The sequence below is a fragment of the Telmatherina bonti genome (assembly GCF_933228915.1).
Source record: "Telmatherina bonti genome assembly, chromosome: 10".
NCBI lineage: Eukaryota > Metazoa > Chordata > Actinopteri > Atheriniformes > Telmatherinidae > Telmatherina > Telmatherina bonti.
The window spans coordinates 18,271,646-18,294,415 of NC_136628.1; the positions used below are offsets into that span (position 1 = coordinate 18,271,646).

General features: G+C 39.2%; 4 protein-coding genes across 8 annotated transcripts in view; all 4 read right to left on the minus strand.

The window, feature by feature from the left end:
• LOC306761390 (EH domain-binding protein 1-like protein 1) overlaps positions 1 to 1,093 on the minus strand; it is a 31,856-nt gene extending 30,763 nt beyond the window's left edge. For 2 of the 5 annotated variants that reach the window (XM_079247518.1, XM_079247515.1), the window contains exon 1: positions 572 to 1,092. In XM_079247518.1, the coding sequence (XP_079103644.1) occupies positions 572 to 675 (104 nt within the window). In that variant the 5' untranslated portion in view covers positions 676 to 1,092. Of the gene's footprint in view, positions 1 to 571 lie in introns of all 5 variants that reach the window. The other 3 variants (XM_079247517.1, XM_079247516.1, XM_079247519.1) reach the window with 2 other exon arrangements.
• A 3,042-nt stretch (positions 1,094 to 4,135) lies between these two features.
• Positions 4,136 to 6,604, minus strand: fam89b (family with sequence similarity 89 member B; the record flags this gene model as incomplete). The annotated part of the gene is made up of 2 exons (XM_079247335.1): positions 4,136 to 5,147; positions 6,359 to 6,604. The coding sequence occupies 2 exons, from the start codon at positions 6,602 to 6,604 to the stop codon at positions 4,959 to 4,961; spliced, it is 435 nt and encodes a 144-aa protein (XP_079103461.1). The 3' UTR covers positions 4,136 to 4,958.
• A 713-nt stretch (positions 6,605 to 7,317) lies between these two features.
• On the minus strand, positions 7,318 to 9,777 carry znrd2 (zinc ribbon domain containing 2). Its single transcript, XM_079247258.1, has 4 exons — positions 9,734 to 9,777; positions 9,138 to 9,289; positions 8,786 to 8,870; positions 7,318 to 8,689 (listed from the first exon to the last, which is right to left on the minus strand). Exons 1-4 carry the CDS (start codon positions 9,747 to 9,749, stop codon positions 8,244 to 8,246), a joined length of 699 nt encoding a protein of 232 aa, XP_079103384.1. The 5' UTR covers positions 9,750 to 9,777; the 3' UTR covers positions 7,318 to 8,243.
• Positions 9,778 to 11,255: 1,478 nt separating this feature from the next.
• On the minus strand, positions 11,256 to 15,549 carry arr3a (arrestin 3a, retinal (X-arrestin); the record flags this gene model as incomplete). Its single annotated transcript, XM_079247336.1, has 15 exons — positions 11,256 to 11,260; positions 11,394 to 11,443; positions 11,532 to 11,555; positions 11,649 to 11,732; positions 12,099 to 12,236; positions 12,342 to 12,414; positions 12,511 to 12,595; positions 12,713 to 12,848; positions 12,952 to 13,028; positions 13,147 to 13,206; positions 14,590 to 14,780; positions 14,895 to 14,939; positions 15,015 to 15,075; positions 15,177 to 15,207; positions 15,545 to 15,549. The coding sequence occupies 15 exons, from the start codon at positions 15,547 to 15,549 to the stop codon at positions 11,256 to 11,258; spliced, it is 1,065 nt and encodes a 354-aa protein (XP_079103462.1).
• Between the last annotated feature and the right edge of the window lie 7,221 nt (positions 15,550 to 22,770).

Sequence of the window (22,770 nt, forward strand, 5' to 3'; positions counted from 1 at the left end):
ATTTGCAGATCTGAGTTTAAATAAGAGCAAGATAAATTAAATTTTGTAATATTTACTTATGAATCTTAAGTCTGCTTTGTCTGCAAAATAAAAACCACAAAACACCAACTATTACAGCTTAAAACAGCACCTAGAGTTGTACAGTATAATTTTTGTTTATTTTTCTATTTATTTATTGCACAAGGAGGACCAACTATCAGTCAAGGTACAGTTGACTACCAGCTGATTGATCGTGACACCTTTTCCCCCCTATTCATTGATCTTATTTTCTCAGGTATATGGCTCGAAGGAATGTGTTTAGACATTTGCCTTTAAAAATAAAGGACATGACAAACAGTTTGCGGTCTCGCAGATATGGAGCAGAGGCGTTGTCGGGAATCGAACCCACGCTCTCTCGCACAGGCCCACAAGTGGGACGCCCACGCCCCCCTTACCTTTCTTAATCATATAGCGGAAAGGACCTCGACGTGAGAATGAACGTGACCATAACGGAGTTTCACCATGGCAACAACAATGCCTCTGGGGGTTGTATACATTTCAAACAGTGACGCAGAAAAACGTGTTTACTCACCATTTCTTTGTACACTCCAAAACAAGCTCCTGATAAGAGGCAACAAACTGAAACTTTGAAGCCTTCTTACCAACTCGCTGCAGTCTTTTCCACACCGAAGTCATCACTTTCTCAAAAACAAAAGCAAACACGCTGAAAGAAGACAAATATCCAGCTTGCTCCGGTGAACTGCTCCTTATAAGGCTCTCCTCTTCCTCCCGTTCCGCCGCCGCCGCTGCTGCTGAACCCTACACAAGCCGCGACTTGCGCTCATCTGCAATCACCTGAATCATGCACTGACAAGAAACGTCGACATGTAGACTATATTACCGACAAGAGAAAATCTGTAGACATAACAGTTAGCAGCAAACCGAAACCTTTTCGCCTCGCAGGCTATAAACGTCTGATGTGAAGCTAAAGTTTCAACTACACACAACTACAGGAGTTCTCATTGACTGCTTGCCTCTCTCTCTCTCTCTCTCTCTCTCTCTCTCTCTCTCTTTCTCTTTCTCTCTGGCAGTAATCCACACGGAGACAGAGGTTTACTCAACCCGGGGGTTGCTGTAAAATAGATTTGCTTCCTCTTGAGTTAGTCAACCCTCCCTTTTGACTTCAGTGACAGCAGCCAGTCACACACAGAGAGAGAGAGGCACAGTGGGACAGGATATGCTGTGCATGTGGTGATGCAGGCTATGCAAAGTCCTTTATCTCACTGCTTCTAGGCAGTGTGTGAAATGCACAGTGGAAGTCATACCTGTAGACTTTGATCCTCATTGTCTATATCAGTAGAACAACCTTATCTAGCTGGGACTATTTTATTTGATCAGCTTTTCAAGCTCATTCCCTGCAACATGTAATGCTAAAACATCCCACATAAGTAAATTCATAAAACTTCACTGATTTGGAGCCACATTAGTTTGTTATGACTCAAGTCACTTCCTGAGTTTCAGCTGCGTCATCCAACACTCCCAGGAAAAGTGCATCACATCCAGTAAACTGCAGAGGAATATTTTCCACAGTAGAGGGGCAGACCAGCTCCAGTCTGTGTGTGTGTGTGTGTGTGTGTGTGTGTGTGTGTGTGTGTGTGTGTGTGTGTGTATATTCAAGCTAGGTCAAAGCATGGGGATTTTCCTCAGTGAGAGCAAGAGTGTATTTTTAGGTGGGGTAACAGAGATGGATGGATAGAGGCAGCTGCGATGGAGGAGTGTGGGGTAGCAGCAGGGGGTGGACAAATCCCTCATGACTCAGAGTTGGTCTAATATTACCTTGTGGGTCCTGCATTCAGCGCTGCATTATTGCTTTGTCCACAGTGAGCAAACATGCAAAGCCACCTGACAGCATGATGCTCTCTGCTTTCCTCTTCTATTAACTAAGACTATCAACGGAAGTCACGATGACACAACAGATGGACAGTGACGTGTTAAGGCAACCCCGTAATCCTACAAAGGACTGATCCAAACTGAAGCAGATAGAAAACAAGCAACTATTCACACTATTTTCTGTTGTTTTGTGTCTCTGTGTTTTCATCTTGCAGATGTTTTGCAGGATATTTCATCACTTACTGGTGATTTTTTATAGTCTTTCATTGTTCCTTTCTTGTTTTTACTGATTTTTAGTCATTCTAAATCTCATTTTATTGCCGTTGGCTCATAATGTATGTCATTTCTTGATATTTTTGTAGGTCTGGTCATTATGCATTCATGTCGTGTTTTATTTTTGTATCACAAGAACTTTTTAGAGTCTCTTTGCAGTTACTCCCCTTCATCTTTGGTTGCTTTTTGTGACCTTTTGGTTATGTTTGCATTTATCTGTAGCCAATCTAAACACCTTTTAGGGAATTTAATGTCAGGTTTCAGTTTGCTTCCATCTCTTTTTAGTTGTTTCACATACCTCTGTGGTCACAGGTTCTCTGATGGCTTAGGTCCCCAGAGACCTGTATCAACTAACCTGGTCAACAATCTGTCCAATTCTATAGTCCATACAGATGTGTCCATTTTTCTTCAGCAATTTCTGAAAACTGTAACTAATTTAAAGTATATTTTATGCTGCTAATGTTTCCTTTCTCATGCAATTTCTTGTGTTTTTAAAGATATATTCTTCCAATTTTTCCTGACTAGAGCAGATCTTAACATTCATTGTATTCCAACTCCCTCACCAACACACCACTGCCCTGCCAAGCTGTCCTTGATGGCGTCCACTGCGCCGACCTTCTGTTTATTTTACCAGCCTTTCACTGCAGTGGATTGACATTGTTTTCATTAACCATGGGCAGCAATAACCAAACTTCCTGTCCATCTATAAAGGGCCGACACAGAGAGAAGAAAGAAAAACCAATCAGTGAGAAATCCATATTTGTATAGAGCTCATAGAAAACCACAAATATCCTTTTGTTAAACATCCAAATACATTTTCAGTTTGATCAGAGGCTGATAAGGGAGATTATCTTCTGGAATATCTCACCACAGAAAATAGTTTTCCCCACGCAGCTGACTTAAAGATGACTCAAGAGGAGGAGACCAGAGTGAGGGAAGAAGTTCCCTCTTGGCTGGAGACAGTGTGACCCCTGTTGGTCATCTTTGGTGGCATCATCCACAGACAGTCTCTTGTCACAAACTAGGAATGTTATACATGAGTTTGCACTGTGGTTTTTGTTTTAGATCTCTAAACATTTCTGTCATTTCTGTGTGTTTCAAAATAAAAGGGGAAAACAATTTGCTATACAAGTCATTTGCAGACAATTATCAGACTTAGCTTCAGCATCTCAGACAGATGTAAGTTTATCAGATCATCGATGTCACAGCAAACCAACTTATTTTGGGTTCCTGAAAAAGTGTTTCCACTGATCCAAGAGGCTTCCCAGCTTAACTGGTTGTAAGTTGCTGTCATTTAACCTCCTGTGGTGTCATTTATAATGAAACAATGTGTCATGTGAGAGCTTGGGGATACACAAATCAAGATGCAGATGGTGTCACTGGTTGCACAGGCACACCAGCACAGCACTATATGTGTGTATGTTTTTAAACAGACATTTTCTCTCATTTCCACTTTGTAAAAAAATGTTGTAAATGTAACCATCAATGAAAAATGCAACTTGCTCTTTAAATTTTTTATTTGCGCCTGGCAAATGTATCTGTCTGATCGCACTGCTGGGTCCGGGGTCCAAATGAAAAAAAAAAATCTATCCTTTTCCTGTCACAAAAATGCCCTCGCTTTCCCAAAACATGTATATGAAAAGGAATCAAAGCTGTGTGTCCCTCTAAGCTGCAGTGGCTCAAAATGAATCAGACAAGATTACAGATACAAACTATGTTTTTCTCTTATAAGAAAAAAAGATTAAAGGAGACTTAAAAAAAAAAAAAAAAAAAAAAAAAAAAAAAAGCTAAATCCTGCATTCCTTACAGTGTAGATTGTTAGAAATCCGTCCTGAGTGTAATTTTAAACGCAAACAGCATATTGTAACACATACCTGACATAGAAAATATCAATCAGTAATATCTTGTTTTCTGTGTTTAACCAAAAGGCTTATTTATTTCACTCACTACATCCAACATATGGCAGCTTGTACCAACGTTATATAACATTGCCACTGATTTAGTCATTTTATTTGGACAAAAAATACAGCGTAAAAACAAAAAAAGGACAAATTATAACATAAAGACAATCTAATTGTCATTATACACAATTATCCCATGCAGACAAAAACTCTGGAGTTTAAAATTACACTCCAGTCCTGGCAGGATGGAGAAAACAGACTTTTACAACCTTGAATGCAGATGAAACTCACCTGCTCTGAAGTTAGATTCACACCTGGTACAGTTTAGCAAAAACTTGTAAAAAGAAAGCAAAGGCCACACAGGTGGGACAGTAGTTTCAGGGGAATGTCAAAATCTTCATGGATCTAAAAGGTGTCAGATGGATGCAGCAGGAAATCTTCAAAATAGGCACTGATGTAAAATAAAAGTAAAAAAAAAAAAAAAAAAGCAAAGTATTTAGTTGATTGTTTTGTATTGTATGCAGTACCAGGTTCTCCTCCATAAGCTTTAAATAGCTTCCTCAGGAGACCTCATTCACATGTATGTACAACTCATATGTCCATTCATTCATTTTCTTAACCGCTTAATCCAATTCAGGGTCGCCTGGAAGCTGGAGCCTATCCCAGCTGGCTTTGGGCGAAAGGCAGGGTACACGCTGGACAGCTCGCCAGTCCATCGCAGGGCAACTCATATGTTGTATGCCCTAATTAATGAGCATGTGTGTGTGAACAAACAAATAAATAAATGGAAGAGAAGTCTGGATACTGGACACATCGTTGCATGAAATACAAGATAGTTATAAAAAACTGTAAAAAGAGACTTAAAAATCTGTGTTTTTATAATATGCGATGTGAGAATGTCTTCATGAGTCAATATTAAGAGTCTTTGGAAGAAGGTTGTGAGAGAACTTTTGACCCACTCTCATTCTTCTCCGGCTCCTCTTCTTCCTCCTCAGAGTATCCATTATCAGCGGTAAATGAGACTTCGCCCTTGCATTCTTGGATCGACTCGTGGAGAGACCACAGCTGGCAGAGCAGAGACATATCGAGCTGACGCAGACCGACCTGGAATACGAAAGCATGTCATAAAATCTAATAACTAAAAGGGTTAAACTGGTTAGAATATGATTTGTTCCTGAGGTCTTTCTTACAACAGGACCAGTTTGAGAGAGACTTCTCCAAACTTATTGTCACATCATTGAACCCAGAAGTCCGGTTATAACACCCATCATATGAAAAATGTTACATTTCTTTAAGTGCAAATAAATGCATTGTAAACACTAACCATAAATTTCTAAGGAATAAAATAAACATATAACATTAATTTAAAAAAAAAAAAAAGTTGATATGCTGTGAAATGTAAAAAAACAAAAACAAAAGAAAACAAAAACCAAAAAGCAATGATTTGGAAATCTCATAAACCCTTATTTTAATTGTTCCAAGAATAACATATCAGATGCTAAAATAGACATTTTGCCATTTTATAGATAATCTCAGTTTACTTTGAATCTGATGGCAGCAACAGAGCTCAAAGTTGAAACAGCTTGTAATTTATGTCAATGTGATTAACACCAATTTAAAGGAACTGGAGGTGTATTTAACAGCTAATTAGATTAATAGGTAATACAGGCCAGACTGGGCATAGAAGAGCATTTCTGAGAAACAGAGCCTCTCAGATGTAAAGATGGACAGAGGTTCACCTATCTGAAACATTTTCTGAGAAACGTTCCCCAACATTAAAAAGTAGTGATTCAAATTCATCACAACTTTTGGGAATTCTTGGGTGATTGAAGATGAAGTCTTGCCGTTTCAGTAGGATAGGTGTTGGATAGTCAAGAGATGGTAACCTGGGGAAATGTGCAAAGGGTCAACAAAATGCTGGAAACCGAAGAGAATATTAGACTTTCCTCAGGAGCACTGCCCTGAAGGTTTTAGATGTTTCCCTGCTCCAGGTCATCTGACTCAAATCCAATGTTTCCAAAAGCTTTTTGCCAAGTTCTGTTTTACACATTAGGTGAATAATGTGTATTGAAGCAGGGAAACATCTTGCCAGGCCTTTATGACTTCAATGCCCTTTACCAAAACTCCAGCGATGATGATTTTTACCCCAAAGTGTGATTAGGTGAGACAATGGAAAGTTCTGCCAGATTCCCCCTTTAAAAGTTACTGTACAAAAGAGGTCACACACGCTGACAGTATAAAAGTTATTACAGCTTTACTTTATGTGGCACGCGCGCCGTTAGGTCCCACAGCTGACACGGGCGTGTGCATCTCACCATCTCTTTCCTCAGCAGGGCCAAAGCTGCGTCCAGTCCGCCACGTTTAGCTGTGGCCGTGTCTCTCCCGCCTCTGCTGATGATTTCCGCCTGGATGCGAGCTCTCTTGCTGTGCAGCCTCTCCACGTCCCGCCACGACCCGCCGCTGGAGTTCAGGATGCCACTCAAGCTTTTCGGCAGCGGGGGAAGCCCCTCCGCTGCCAACAACCCGCCGGCTGGATTGTTTTTGCGTAAACTCCCGTCCATTGTGACGACTCAGTCTGCACAGGATATTTCTCACTCAGGAGGACACGCAGTGAGAGTTCTCTCGCAGAATAAGAAATCTCTCAGGGCAGAAGGGTCCTAACATCAACCAGAGGAGATATTCAGTCATGGCAAAGTAGAAAAGCGTCGTGACCTAGCACAAAACAGTCTGGGTGTGATTTGGTTACGGTAGAAGTAATTAAATCGGGTAAATACGAGGCTTCCGGGCTTTGTTTTGTATCTTGCTCTTTGTGTGGGAGTGGGCGTTGACCGACAACCTCTGCCCCGCCCGGACGTGAACGCACCACGCTGCGCCGCTTTCTGTTTGGGGATTCTCTTCTACAGTCATTTAGCAGACGCTTTCATCCAAAGCGACTTACATATGAGTGAGAACAACACAAGCACGAAAGATAAGTTGGTCCTGCTGGTCAGACTGCTGCTGGGGACGGTTCTTACCAGACACACCACCGCACTTACACCATTTCTTACGTGACAGAATGGCTCATATAAAAAAACAAATATAAACGCGCGAAACTAATTGAGTCTATTAAACCTCGTATGAGTAAATATGTGCAGCTAAAGCAACTTCTGAAATAGATTAATTCTTTAATTACTTTGAATAAAACTATTTTAGTGTACCGTTCTCCTTTATGGCAGTTTCGTGTAAATGGCGCCCTCTCGTGGAAAGGAAAAAAGCTGCAGAATGTCTGAAAAGTTTTAATTTATTCTGGTTACATTAATGGAAAAACTGTTCTGATCAACACTGAGGCAAGCTTCTCATGCCCCAAGTGCTGTCTATTGGTATATTATGTAGCTAATTTGCTCTAGATGTTACAATGAACGAAGAAGAAAGTTTAATCTCTTGAATCTCAGTGGAGCACTAATGAGCCATAAGGTCATCGTCATGCGTCAAATGCATTTATCTGAAATGCTCAGGTTCTCACCAGATACACACAAGAGAATACTGATTTAGACTGAACAGAAAAATCAAACGGTATAACCTGGATTGTAGAAAAAGTTAGGTTGGGGTGGAAAAACAGGCTAAAATCTTTAATTGAAAATCTATGTGTTGTTATTCAGCACAGAATATTCAGATATGCAGTGAAGCCTCAGCTGCTTCTGTATTCAGGGGCTAAGGACTTTTTTTTTTTTTTTTTTTTTTTTTAAGTAATTAACATACCTAATCAGAAAATAATGCATATTTTCCTGTGTACAATTGTTATGGATAAGCCCAAGCCAACAAAATTCTGAATACAAGTGATCACTGTTTTCATTTAAGATATAGATAAAGCTTTGCCTAATTGTGTTTTTAATGGCCAGATATTTTGAAACTGAATGTGGTCAATTTATGTGCATTGACTAATGTTAAACGTTTGTAAATATAACTTACAATTGGACAAAAGCAATCACATGAACATGTAACATGATTTTTCTGTCAACTCTATGCTTATTAAACCTTGAGTAACGTGCTTTTTTTTAAACATTGTAATCCTATTTCAAGTGCATCTTTTTTGAGCAATATCAAATTCATGTCTAAACAGGAATTCAGCCAGCGAGCGAAGCTAAACCAGAGTCAATACTTCAAAACAGAAGCAAGCAGAAACAGCGTCTCAAGCACGCTATGATGTCATCCAGTCTGTTGTTACTGGCTGAGGTCCTTGAGGCTGCGCAGAGAGCTGGCACAGCTGGTGATGAGGCTGCAGAGTTGGATGCTTGCCTCCAAAGAAGTTGAACTCTGTAACTGGGTTGTAGCCCAGCGAAGTTTTGTAAGAACAGCTTCCTCAGCTTCTTGCAACACGGGTCGGAGGGTAGAGCTTTGCAGAGAAACGGCAGGGCGAGTGGGTGCCAGGGTTGAGGTGGAAGCAGGAGCTGCAGGAGCTGCAGGAGCAGGCACAGCAGGTGGGGGCAAAACAGCTCTTCCACCTGCAGCAGCTCCTTCGCAGTGCTCTGGTCTGGGCTGAGGAACTGATGAACTTGCTTGACTGGTGCAGGGACCTCCATTGAGCTCAGAAGCCTGGGACGGAGCAGGGGACTGGGCTGCTAGCTGCCTTTCTCTCACTTGAGACAATGCGGCCTGTGCATTCAGAGCTGAGAACAAAGAGGAGACAACTTCAAAATGTACAGGCAGAAGACACAAGAAATAAGACAAGAAATAAGCTAGTAAATTTCAGGGTTTGTTTGTACCAGGGTTGTCCTTGTCAATATCAGAGTCCAGCTCCTGGCATGAAACACAGTAGTTTTTCTGCTGTTTGTCCTGAAGAAGAATTGTCTGGAAACATAAACAAATATTAACAAATCACAACACGCTACCATCTATATACAATTTAGATTTAGATGGTCAACTCAACTTATTATTAAAATGGTGCTTTATGGGGCAGATTATACAAGAATTAATCTTCTATCTGTGCCTATTAGTTCATGTACAAAAATGTAAAGTTAAACTGAACATGAAATAAAATGAACAAACAATAATAATAAAAAAATTAAATTAGATTAAATTTAGATTAAAAGATGATGACAGTCCATCTTTACTCACCCCACATTTATCGCAGCATTCTCCAAGCATCTTGTAGCCTTTTAGCAAGTAATCTCCCATTAGCTTGCTGATTTTGTCTTGTCGCTCCCTGCGAGCTTGGATCACCTTTATCTCGGCCTCTGTTGGTGGTTCCCACTCAAAGTCTTCTTCATCTGGAGGTTAGTAACAACAACAAGCTGAGTTAAATAAATGCACCTACACTGACAGGTTTACAGTCTGCTGTACTACCTGAATAGCCCTCATGTTTCTGTCAGGTGTGCGTAGATATGTTACGTATGCGTATCTACGTACGGCGACTCTGTACGTCAAATTTCACGAAATAGTTTAAAAAGTCTGTTATTTCCCCCTTCGACAAAGCTAAATTGTATTTACAAGTGAGTTGTGACACCCAAAGAGCTCAGTGAAGAATTATTGACATGCTAGCTAGCAAATCAACCGACACAACATCTAAATGACAAAATACACTGATGCGGCAAATAAAAATCGAACAAAAATACAGTAACATGGGAGAGTCGCCGTGTAAAAGACCGCCAAATGTCTTCTACAACATTAAAAACGTCAAAATGTAGACCCTAACAAGAGTTAAGTTCACAAACCTCCATTCAAAGCCATGTTGCTTCAGTGCTACACGTTGTGCGTGATGACGTCGAAGTCTTCTTCGTTACAGGGAAACAGAACTGAGGCGGCTGCCCCCTAGCGGTGGAAGAGACCAACTTTTCCCACAGAGAGGCAGTTCAAAGTATCAAATTTACACCGCAGGAGTAAGGAGCTCATAGTGATCAAAATACAGTCTAAAACTGTGAAATAAGATATGAACAATAATCTAACATAGTCATTAAAAGTTTCTGAACATTTTACTGATGACCACATATGTTAAAAAACGAACTGATGTTGAACTGACGGAGAAAGAGCTAATGTAAAATTATAATGAACGTTGTATTCTTTTAGCAACACAATCATTCTGAAAAAAACCCCACGTTTGCATCAGGTATAGAATAAATGAATGGTATTGAACTGATATACATTGTTCCGCATGAACAAGATAAGGATTTCAGAACCACGGACAGAGACACCAGAAGCCATGCCCTAAATTAGTGCCATGCCATTCCATTTTCACAGATGGATGACAAAGTATTGACTTCAGACATGATGCAAAGTGTTAGCTGAATACTGACTGGCTAAGAGGAGCAAGAGGCCCATTTCAGAACTGCTGCACTGGACAGTCATGCTTGTCTTCACATCAAGTTACTCTCAAACACACCAGATTATCCACTCTGTTTTTTATCGTTTCCTCTCTACAGTAAAGCTAAAGAATCAACCCCCCCCCCCCCCCCCCCCCCCCCCCCCCACACACACACACACACACACAAACTCTGTTTTCAGAATAATTTTATTGTATATTGGAATATGGGATGAGTCTGATCAAAGTCGTACTGCAGCACATTAAATATAGTTTCACAAGGTGTCAGAAAGAAGTTTAGAAGCACTTTCTGCATCTCAAAACAGGCAAACAACAAAACAAAATAAAACAAAAAGTAAAAACAAAACGAAACGAAACAAAACACTTCACTCTCCCACCCCAACAAAAGAATAAAGATCTTTTGTGTATTTCCACATGACTTTTGTATTGGGTTTGACTTTGTGAACCAAGTTAACACTACGACTAAACTCTATCATTTCACTACAAAGAAACAAGAAAAAAATTTGAGGGACTGATATTTCATCTGATATTGTTGTGTTTAAAAGATTTTCTCTTCAGCTGCTTTTTTTTCCAGTACACCAATCACATTATTTTTCTTAAACTTGTATCACTTTTCTCAGTTGTCCTCTTGTCTTTCCGTAGGCATCTTCTCAACTTGCAGGGTAACATCCTCTCTGGAAAAAAGTAAACACAGGGATACATTTTACTGCAGCATTGGGTTTGTATGTAATCTTCTTAGAAGAATAATTAGCTCAGCAAAGTATAAAGAAGTAGAGATCTATTTAAAAACATCAGTGTTTTAACTTTACGTAAGAATCTACCCAAAAAACATTGATGCGTTTGTGCTAAAGGGGACTTGGACTTTCCTTTTAGATAGCTTCAAAACAAGAAGGTGTACTCACAGTGATGTGTAGTCTTTACTCTGTCCAGAAAGGAGGGATTTAAAAAAAGACAAAAATAATTGGATAAGAGGGTAAGTCAATTAGTAAAATTGTAAGTACAAAAGATTCACTCTACTGTTAGCGGTAATAAATGTGTTATCTAAAAATAAGTACCTTGAGGCTTGGGATGCATAAGGTTCAGTGGCAGTTCAACCGAGACATCACTGTACAGGAATATAAATCCCAAGATCAACTCAGATTGACAATGGCAACTATTGGTAACTTGTTGCATAATTGCTGGATGCTGCTTACCTGGCAGTGAGGCCACCCAGCAGGCTGAAGACAAACATATAAGGGATGTTTATTGTGTTTAATTTGTTTTGATCTTTCAGTGTCCATAGCAAGAAGTTCTAAATAACAAAGACTTACCCTCCTCCGGCCACCATGAGGTTAATTTTAATCTTGTAGGAAACCAGAATACCCAACACCTCTTTTTCTACCCCTGGTCGCAGCCTGCGGAGGAGGAATGTACAGGGATTAAGGGGATTAGGATGTTTAATTTGGTGAAGTGTTCTATCACAGAGACAACAGATAGTTAAACTGATTGAGCGGGGGCCTCGTGTACGGAGGTCTGTATTCAAAACCTTGATCTGCAGTACATGTCAAAGCTTACTTTACTTTTAAAATAAATGCAACAAATGCCTGAGAAAGTCTTTGGAATTAGATGATGGGCAACATTCAAGAAAAGCTTCTGTTAATAGAAAACTACTAGGAAATGCCTTGAATGCAGCATCTAAAAGGAGCTTTGTCGAAGGCTCGCCATCAGTGTAACTACATGGAAGCCGTGCTTCACTCCGCTTGCTGTGTTTGTGCACTGACATTGTAGTGGAGGCCAAGTTAGTGTCCTCGTCCTTCAGCCGTCCATCCAGCGCCAGACCTCTTTTCTCCTTGTTCTCACTCAGCAGAGGTGTGATGGTCAAAGATTTATCAAAGGTGCCGTTGGACTCCACTGTCTCTCTGTAAAGGAATAAAAACACTGATAAATGCATATGTTAACAAGCTAAATTTGATGCATTTAGCTTGTGTAACGTCTGCTGCATTTTTAGTTTCCTTTTTACCTACCCAAACTCCTGGGTGAGAACAGTTTTGGTGTATTTGTCTGCAGAGTAGAGGACAATGTCTGTGGTTTGGTCCACTGTGAGAGAATAACATGAGGATGAATAACTCTGTTATCAGGAAATTTATGGAACTGAATCTGGTGAAAGACATATCTTCAAGCAGAGGTACCCACCACTGATTTTAATTTTCTTGACTGTCTTGTTGCTCTCATTTTTTATACTAATTTTGATTGGGATGGGTTCTCCATGAAAATAGAGCTGCAGAAAACAGAGAAGCACATTTCAATTGGCTCACTGTACAGGAAAAATATGTAGTTTCAGCAGGCAACTATGAAGCTGGAAAATGCATGCAAAAATAAATGTTTGCTACTGTACATCTTTCTCCATCGATGCTTCTAGGTGGACAGGCTTGTCGGACATCATGAAGCTTTTGCAAATGTCCGCCTTGGGCCCAGCGCCCACCTGAGAGGGGGCAAACTGGATTTTACGGATGACAAGGCGAGCAGTGTCCCTGTTTGGACAGAATAGGAGAGAAGTAAAAGGAGATCAGTGACAAAAAATAAGTAAGAAGCAGCTGAAAACAAAGCCATAGCAAATAATGAAAGTAGGCCCACTTCTTTTCAATTTTCTCATCCGGGTTATTCTTTTCCTTGGCAAGGTAAGTTTTAACCTCAAAGTCAACACCGCAAGCCTGCGGAGGAAGATCAGATGTTAGAAGCTTTAAAGATATCTGTTTACAAACTAAGTTTAAGCTGTGAAGCATTTCTAATGTTAGAAAAAGGTGTGAACAGATGGACCAGAAGGCTTACCTTCCCCTTATCATCAGGTCCAGGCTGCAGAGACACTGAGCACGGCAGGTTTGTCGGAATCTGACGAAACAAACAAAATAGGTTTATAGCTGACAAGAGGAAGATTTTTAACCTGTTTAGACAAAGATCACTTCACATTTTCAACATTTGTGTTCAAATGGGTAATTTAGAATATTAAACTGAGTTTACTTAAAGCAGAGGTGTCCAGCTCCGGTCCTCGAGGGCCAGAATCCTGCAGGTTTTCTATGTATCCCTGCTCAGACACACCTGATTCAAATTAATTAGTAGTAGAGCTTAATCGGTTGTGCACGTCATTGGCTGTTTGATCCATTTAGTGGAAGCTAGATGTGTTGGAACAGGAATACATGGGAAACCTGCAGGACAGCGGCCCTCGAGGACCGACTTTGGACACCCCTGACTTAAAGGAATGGCTTACTTTGATATTTATTGCATTTTAGAAGCAATTTAGGAAACAATGACACATATCCAACAGGAGTACAAGAAATAATGCACTTAAGTAAAAGTATCAGTGTATATAAACCCCTGAGCAAGGTGTACTGGTTCCATCCTTCTGTCCAGTATGTTGTCTATGTCATCATCACATTATTAGCACTGAAACATATGCATGCAGACGTTACTGCTGAGGCAACACAACACTAGTTTAAACTGCTTTTCTTTTTTTTTTTTTTCTTTTTTTTTAAAATTAAGATGACAAAAGATGCATCTAAGGTGATTGAAGATTAAAAGCCAAACGAGGTTTAAAACAACATGTCTAATCTTACTGTATATTAGTGATATTTTGAATTTATTTGATATATTTTAATGTATTAAAAAAAACATTTAAAATGAGATATCATTATTATTAAATTATGTAAATATTCTATAAAATATTGCTGTTTCATTTTCTTTTCCTATTTATTGCAAAGGCAAGCCTGCGTAGTTATGCATTTACGTTCAGTTATTTCATATATTTATTTATTCTTCGGTGAGTGGTAATGTATTGTATAACTCACTAGCATCCACTGAAGTGAAATGTACCATCTTCATTAATGAATAAGCAAGAAAACAGCTTGTAAATAGTTGTCCACTATGGTGACCACTATGTGTGAAAGGGTTTCAACATTTCCCTCTTAAAAGTTGAGGTGTAGATGTATAAAAAGCATAATATGGAGAGACATCAGAAAAGTATGAGTACATTCAACCTTTACTTAAATAAAGAGTACATATTCCTATTTAATATTCTAAACAAACAAATTAAAATACTGTGTTCAGTCAGAGGCTTCTTCAGCTACAAAAAAGCTGCTCCTATCTATCGCTGATCTAATGCCAGTATAAAAAAAACTACACAGTGTGTTCCTGTTTTTGTTCTCTTTGGAAAAAGAAACCTTTAAGACAACCTTTCACTTCAGTCTGTGAAGCTGAAATCTTAAACTTTTTACATACCTCAAAGGAGAACGGGTATGAGTTGTCTCCCGCCTTTTTCAGCAGCATGTCATGCATGGCGCTCACTTCGGGCTTGCTGCTCTCTGGGTAGATCTGAATCTGCTGGATCCAGATGTCCTTCCTGAAGCACAATCCCATAACATCCAGGTCTTCAGTACCATAGCGGAAGGCACACGCCAGCTGCACGAAAGCTGTCAACATATAACATTACATGCGTTATTTCCTTGCAGGTTTCTCCAACTTGTCTTTATCTTTTTCAAACCATTGAAAAATAAAATCACACAACTGAAGACATATCACGTCACCTTTTCTGTCTCCGAAATCTGTAGTGTCCACCTTCACAACACCATCTGTTAAGTTCACGAGTATAGTTACTATCCTGATCTTTCAGATGTACATTAGCACACAGTAAAGCAGGAACATACCAACTCGGTCCACTGAGGTCACGTGGTCCACATAGTCTCTCTTCCCCAGATAGAGGGTGAGCTGTCAGGTAGGCGGAGAAGCAGTTTAGATCATCAGAACTGACTTTAAAAGTGATCAAAAATGTTTTGAAATAAACATCAGAAGAAGAGAAGATGACTGACCCCTCCATTTCCACTGGTCTTCTTGAAAACCCTGTGAGGGAAATGAGAAGCTTCTTTATTTCATTACTGCCAGAAAACGGATTATTTAAATAAACTTTAACGTTAACATTCAATTTTCTCTTCACCCTTTCTTTGGTTTATACATCTCATTTGGAAGCAGAGAACAGACAGAAGTTGCATGATGTTACTTGTGTTTTTACAGAAAAGTCCATTCTCTTGCACACTGACATTTGGGATTAACACACTAAAAAGAGGTTTTGTTGCAACTTTAGGGGGTGAAGTTGGTTTCTTGGCCTGTGGCAGAAGGAGCAGTAAGTCTTTATTCCAGTTCATCCAGCTAAGAATAGCTAAGTGTGGAACAGCTTTACCTCATCCTGCCCGGATTGAGAGGGTGGGTCAGGTGAGGGAGCCACAAATGGTGTGACAATGTTCCGAAATAGCTGATAACCCGTGTGATCAGAGGAAGCTCATTACCAGAGTTAATTTTTGAAACCACATTTTGAAAAACAAATCCCTGTTTGAACCCTTAAAAACTACAAATAAATAAAAGCTGAGCTGGTTTTTGCTTTTAGGAACCGGCCTCAGTTTTAATGGCATGTACAGATGCCTTCTTTGAGCTCCTCTTTGTTGTTGTTGTTGTTTTTCTTAATAAAAATAAGTTGATTATGATCCATTTTATTTCATATATCATTAACAAATCATTATAAAAATATGAAAAACTTAATTTTTAACAGTTGTCTGTTGATACTGAAATGTTTAGTAATTTTGCCTGCTTGGCAGCAGAAACACTACATACAAATATGATTATCCATTTATCAGGTGGCCCCCCTGTACATTGGTGTCTTGTAATTTTCTGTCTAAAACAAACAAAACAAAAACAAATGAAAAAAACAACAAGAACTGCCCTCTTAAAATTGCAGGACTCTCAAATGAACAGTTAATCAATTAATTTACAATAATAATAGCTAGGATAGTTACTTTGATGTTATGGTTTGATCTCAGAAGAAGCAAATGAAAGCTGCAGTTTTCAGCATGAAGATGACATTGAGAAGACAGAAAGGAAAAAGAAACTAAATAGGAATAGTACTTACTTTGCCATGTCTGAAAGATATTTAGAAGTTGTCTGTTGGAAGAAACAAAAATCATGTGAGTTTTAATCTTCACTGGGTCTCGTATTTGTCATGAAGTGTGATTAAGACTTTGATTTAGCACCTTCTGTCAGCTCGCTGGCAGCTGGGCTGATATTTTGTATTGAGGGGAGAAAAGGTTAATCCTTTGTGATAAGATTATGCCATTGGTGTTAGAGGTGAGTTCCAAAGCTGTAATTCTCTATCTACGAACTGGCCCCTGTCCAAATGACACAGGCCTCAGTGTAAACATTACAGACTTATTTTGTGCACATGATTGTGTCACAGTGTATGCTCCTTTAAAACCCAGGATCCCAAAAAATGATAGTTAAATAGACCTGTTTATAACTTAAGTTAGTAGTTGTGAACTCAAAAGACACAAAGTTCCACAAGAGACTTAAATCAGTCTGAGTGTCCACCCACAGCTATTAATCAAGTCTGATTGTTGATATGAGAACTAACAGAGAACTGAGAGAAGCACCTGAGCATAATCCTTTCATCAAATGTATTAAATGATCTGATAGTATTATCTGTTGTTAGGTGCGTTTGTTCATTTGTCATCTACAATCCATCTGTTGTTGTTTGACATTCCTGCATGATATCAAAGAAAAAAAAAAGCCATGTTTCCTTTCACTGAAACATACATTGCATTTACTTAGAAAGTAAAGGATGCTATTCAACCACTTTTCAAATTCAGAGTTTTTATAGCTGGGGTTTTCTGGTTAATCTAAAACAGGTGACGTAGAAGAGTCACTGTTTTAAACATTTAGCTGCTTCCCTTCATAATGGAGAAGACTGCAAAATTGAATTCGAGTGGTTTTAGGCTTAGAAGGTGACAGGAATGGGAATGAAGGGTTTTGTTGTGGTTAAGTGTGAAAGGAGCACTTTAGATCTTGTGTGTATACAGAAACATATGTAGCATGCACCCAGTTTCTTTAGGTATTCCTGACATTCCTGCTACATGATGTTGTGCAGGTACATCATAAGGAAAAAAAATATTAGGGAATTTTTTTTCAAACATTTTGCATCCACTTAAAAGCCTTCAGTTTTTCTCATTTTTAGCGGCCTCATAGATAAACCTGAGGAGTGATCGTAGCTCTGATAACAGAGACAGAAATATAAATATTGGGGCTTGGTATTAGATTGCAGGTGCATGTGAGAAAGATTCAGGTAAGGCGGTAGATGTCAGCACCACGGAGAGCGACACCTGAGTTGCATTCCTCTGCTCTGATTGGCTGATTGCTGTAAAAACTTATCAGCAATGCTTATTATATGACATAGATATTGGGAACTAAACTGTAAGTCAGCCTTGTCAGATTCCTGTAAATATTTATGTCAAGCTGTTCAGAACTTAAGAATTTTAATCTAAAGCTATTTTTTATACTGTTTTCAATGAGTTGCTGTGTTTTATAGTGATGGAGTAACATTCTGACAATGTCATTGCTCATCTTAGCACAGCTAAACAATATGCAGCTGATGTCAGGAAAACACATTACTAATGACAGAAATTAAGTTTAATAACTTTCATCCAAGAAAAAGAATTTGATAATTTGCTCTTTTTTGGATTCTACAGTAACTGTCTTTTGAAAACCTGTGATTAATTTGTTAGTTCTTTGTTTAAAACAAATAAACATCAATCAATCCATCATTGAAAACAAAACAACAAACCAAACTAAATACGCTTTAGTGTAAATAAAGTCTACTTAACATCTCACAACCAGCTTGCCACCTGCTGCCTGAATGTTATCTGACAGCATTCATCACATTTCTTTCTCTATCAAAATCATATAACATATGGATTTATAGAGAACTTGTAAGCTTATGGTTAGTGCTGATAAAATAACACAATAACTTTTGATCATTTATTTATAGATAATCAAACACTCATTTACAATTTTGGCCATCTTCACAAGCATTTTCTGAAGCTCATCTCATTTGTATATTCATGTAAAGAAGCAAATAAAATACATTAAACTCAAAGTAAAATGTCAGAATTACTTTATTCTTCTGCGCTTTTAACCATTAATTTATGAAGATGAGGTCTTACCTCTTCTCAGTTGTTTCGGACCTTAGCAGAGTGTGTCAGGGCGAGTTGTGTTGTGTGGTCTGCTACAATTGCTCTGCCTTTATATATCAGCTTGCCGTCATCCATCATTCAGACTTAACCAGTTCATCATTGCTGTTCTGCCTCTCCTTAATCCAATTAAGCAATCAGCGGACAGCTTTTTTGAACCACAAAGGGTTTAAAAATGTCACCTCGCCAAATCAACACCCACACTGCGGCCACCGCATGGCTGCTGTTGTAGTAGGCTGATAATCCTTCACTGTACTGCCACATATTGAGGAATAAAGCACATTAATTTGATTCATAAAAACAGAAAAAAATAGGGTCATGAAGTTTTACTGTTTTCATGTTGGTTTCTTATTTATCTAAGATGATGGTGATTTTTTAGGAGAGTATGTGTGAAATTTACCACTGAATGCATGCTTAACAATAGATTCTTATTCCAAAATGGACTTGTTCTGTATTTTAATTAAGTGTGAATATCGGAAAAAGTTCTAATAACCATTCCTATTTTACACAAAATCTGTCACAAAATATATGAACAAAATTAAAAAAGCAACTCATTTAAGGTACATTTTCCTGTAAGGAAACACAAGTAAATCTGACAAATTATTTTAATATTCTTTTCACTTTTTCCCAGAGCACTAGTGAAATAAAAATAGTGTACTTAATCTTAAATTGGAATTTTCTTTAGGGCAGTGTAAAAATTCCCTGTACTCAAGTCTGTCTGATCTGAGCAGCTTAACAGCTCCTGGTCACATTACGGTACGGATGATGGAGCGTCGATGGCAACGTCAGACTAAGCTGCCTTATTCAACACTCTTTCAGCAACGTGCCAAAGATTAGATTGGATCAGCGACATTCTCTTCAACCTTTGAAACCCTGTGAATCCTTCAACAAGTCCATTATAACAAGATCAAGATGAAAGATTGAATAGGAAATGACACAACGCAACAACTTTTATCCCAAATTTTACAAAAGGTTTGGTTAAAACACAACAAAACAATGTTGTAAAGAGTTAATGATTATTAATAAAAAGGTGGTGTTATGACAAAAGAGCAAGTTGGAGCTCACCCAAGTCGAGAGTTCAAGGCCACAATGACACCCTACAAGGCAAGGGTTACTGTGTTGTACTGACAATGGCTTAACACAGGCCTGAAACGAACAAGTCCTGACTACACAGATAATACAGCTTGGAAAGTCAACACTATACAAGCTGTGTCATCAGGCAGCATGTTTTTGTTTTTGTGTTTGTGATGAGAGAGTAAAACTTCAAGAGGGAGAGGTTATTTTGCGAGTAATAAGCTCTGTGGCTTTTAGGGTGGACCTGGATGAGATAAAATGAAATATTATTAAGATGAGATCACATTGCCTCCATACTAATCAGTACTTTGCTGATGCCTTCTAGGAATCTGTGCATATGTTTGGCAGCGTAAAGGCACAACGTGACAGCATGTTTCTAACTGAAGAAGATCTCTCTTCTGAACATGTGCCAGAAAAACAAAGATCTTCCCACAACTGCATGGGTGTAATCCCATTTTGTAAATTAAAGTATTGTACTCAAGTGTAAGCATGAAGTAAGTGAATTGTACTTCAATTTATGATATTGTCGACTTAAATTTCCATACTATTTCAGGGACACAATGCTTTTATTAGTTCCACCTGTTTAAATGCTTTTTAATACAAATAGTTCATGAACCAATCACATGGCGGCAACTCAGTGACTTCCCACATGTGCTCAAAATGACTTGTTGAAGTTTAAGATGAGTATCAACATTGGGAAGAAAGGAGATTTGAGTGAATTTGAATGTGTCATGGTTGTTGATGGGGTTGGTCTGAATATTTCAGAAAATGTCATCTATGAATGCACAACATGTTGGACAATGCAGATGGGCTGCAGCAGCAGAAGACCACATCGGGTGCCCCTGCTGTTACAATAAAGAACTAAGACTGCTTTTTTTTTTTTTTTTTGGGCTCACTTTATTTGGACAATAGAAGATTGGAAAAATATTCCCTGAACTGATAAGTCTTAATTTCAGCTCGGACATTCAGATGGTGGGGTCAGAATTTGGTGGAAATAAAATGAAAGCATGGGTCCATCCTGACTTGGATGAACAGTTCAGGCTGGTGCAGTGGGGTCTGGCTTATCTCTCTCATAGTACCAACTTAGCATGGTTTGAACATCACACCCTGCCTAAGTATGGTTACTAATCACATCCATCCCTTTATACCCACTGTGTACCATCTTCTGATGCCTACTGAAACATGTCACAATGCTCAAATCATATCAAACAGACTTCTTAATAATTGATAATGGGTTCACAGTACTCCAATAACCTCCACAGCCATCAGATGTCAGGCCAGTAGGGCATCTTTGGGATGTGGTTGAGCAGGAGATTCTCATCATTGATGTGCAGCCGACAAATTGACAGCAAGAGTAAGGTGCTATAGTATCAGTATGGACCAAAATATCTAATGAATTTTTTATGACATTTTGTAAAGTTTATGCCGTGAAGAGCTGAGGCACTTCTGAAAGCCAAATTGGCTCCAAAACAGTACATGCTTGAGGTTAAGGTTAAAGGTTAAGATAAATGGCTAAAACTGAAGGTTAATTCTTAAGCTAAAACAAAGGAAACCAGAAAGAGATGGCAAATTGGTCAGTTTGTTTAAATGAGGCTGACTTTAGACAAGTGATCTGTGACAGGTAACAAATTACAATGAGTGGATGTGCAGAATTTTCCTGAATAAAAACACAGGTCTCAGTAAGCAGTTAGACAGAGCTGTTGCAGCTACTGTGGCAGTGACAGAGGTGAAATACAGAATAGTGGACTTCAGGTAGCTTTCCTGTGATGAACCAGCAAACTGTCCAGGGTGTACCCTGCCTCTCGCCCAATGATTTCTGGGATAAGCTCCAGCTTCCCACGATAGTGGTTAAAAAATAAATAAATAAATTGACGAATGAATGAAGGCAGCTTTCTCACATTGGTGAGAAAAGGAGGCACCTGGAGCTTTTAAACAGCACACTGGACTCAGTTACAGGTGAGAGGAATGAATAATCAGGCACAAGCACACCCACAGAGAAGCAGGACACTGAAGAAAGAGAAATAACAGACCACAGGATTATCCAAGTATGGTCCACGAGGGCCGGTCTCCTGCAGGTATTGGATGTGTCCCTGCAGGAACACACCTGGTTAAGATGAATAGATAATAAAAACAAAGACTCATGCAGAACTTGACAACAAGCAGTTGGAGATAGGTTTTGTTTAAATCTGGTGTGTTGCAGTCAGGAAAGATTCAATACTTGCAGGAAACTAGCCAGATTTGGAGATCCCTTGACCTTATAAGGTGTAATAATAAAGTGGGCCTGGAGTTTATTTTAACCTGCTACTACAGATTTGTCTGACAGCTATCAATTATTAATTTACTGCAGGTTAGCACTTGAAAACTAATTATAGCCTATAAATTAGGCCAAATAACAAAATATAAAATAATAAGATCAGGGACCTGAGAGCAGGTTATGTTGAAACTCTGTTAACCCTGGGTTGGTGGAAATTTTCAGTTTCTCTATCCAGAAAGTGTTGCCTCCGGTTCTGTTACTACGGTAACAGACTCGTGAAGTGAATCTATTCTTTGGCAAGTTTACCAGAAAGAAACCCATAGTTTACATGTCTCCATCCGAAGCAGCTGTCAGACAGAATGTCCATAACAACAAGACTTTAGACGTAGAGTTTTGAGCACTCCAACATTTCCTAAACAACAATCTGCCGTTTTGGATTTCATGCCTTACATATGTCACACGACATGCGAGATGACGTCACAGCAAGTGGCCCAAGCAACACAGAGCCCTGTAGGAAGTAAACGGTGTGTAACACAGGCTATCATGAGCTTCATGTGAGCTGAAGGTGATTCAAGAAAGCTTGAGTCACCTCCAAACTTGAGTCAAGCGACATCTAGCGGATCCAAGAGTTTCAATACAACTCTTCACCTTCTTGTTACCAATTTAAAATGAAATAAAATAAATAAATCTAAATGTAAAATAGCCTATCTCTTTTTTCTTAACACGATGAGTGTTTTACACCTCACTCAATTAATGACCTTCATTTTAAAGAGGTGGGACAGCAAAGAGTGAAGTCTGTGGGGACATTTCTACATGGTACGGATTGCACGACCAACTCTTTGTCGGCTTTGACGTCAGGTGAGTGAAGCACACCCCACCATCCCTGTCCAGAGCTAAGTACGTCTGCTGAGGTGCGCAATCAGCGCGCATGCAGCTCGGCCCACCCGGACACTGCAGTGGAGGTTACCGTGCCATCGCTGCGGCTGCTCGCTCCCGACGCCTCGCGCCGCCGCAACCGTCCCGGGCCCGGGTAGATTGGGGCAGAACAGGGAACCGCAGGAAGCT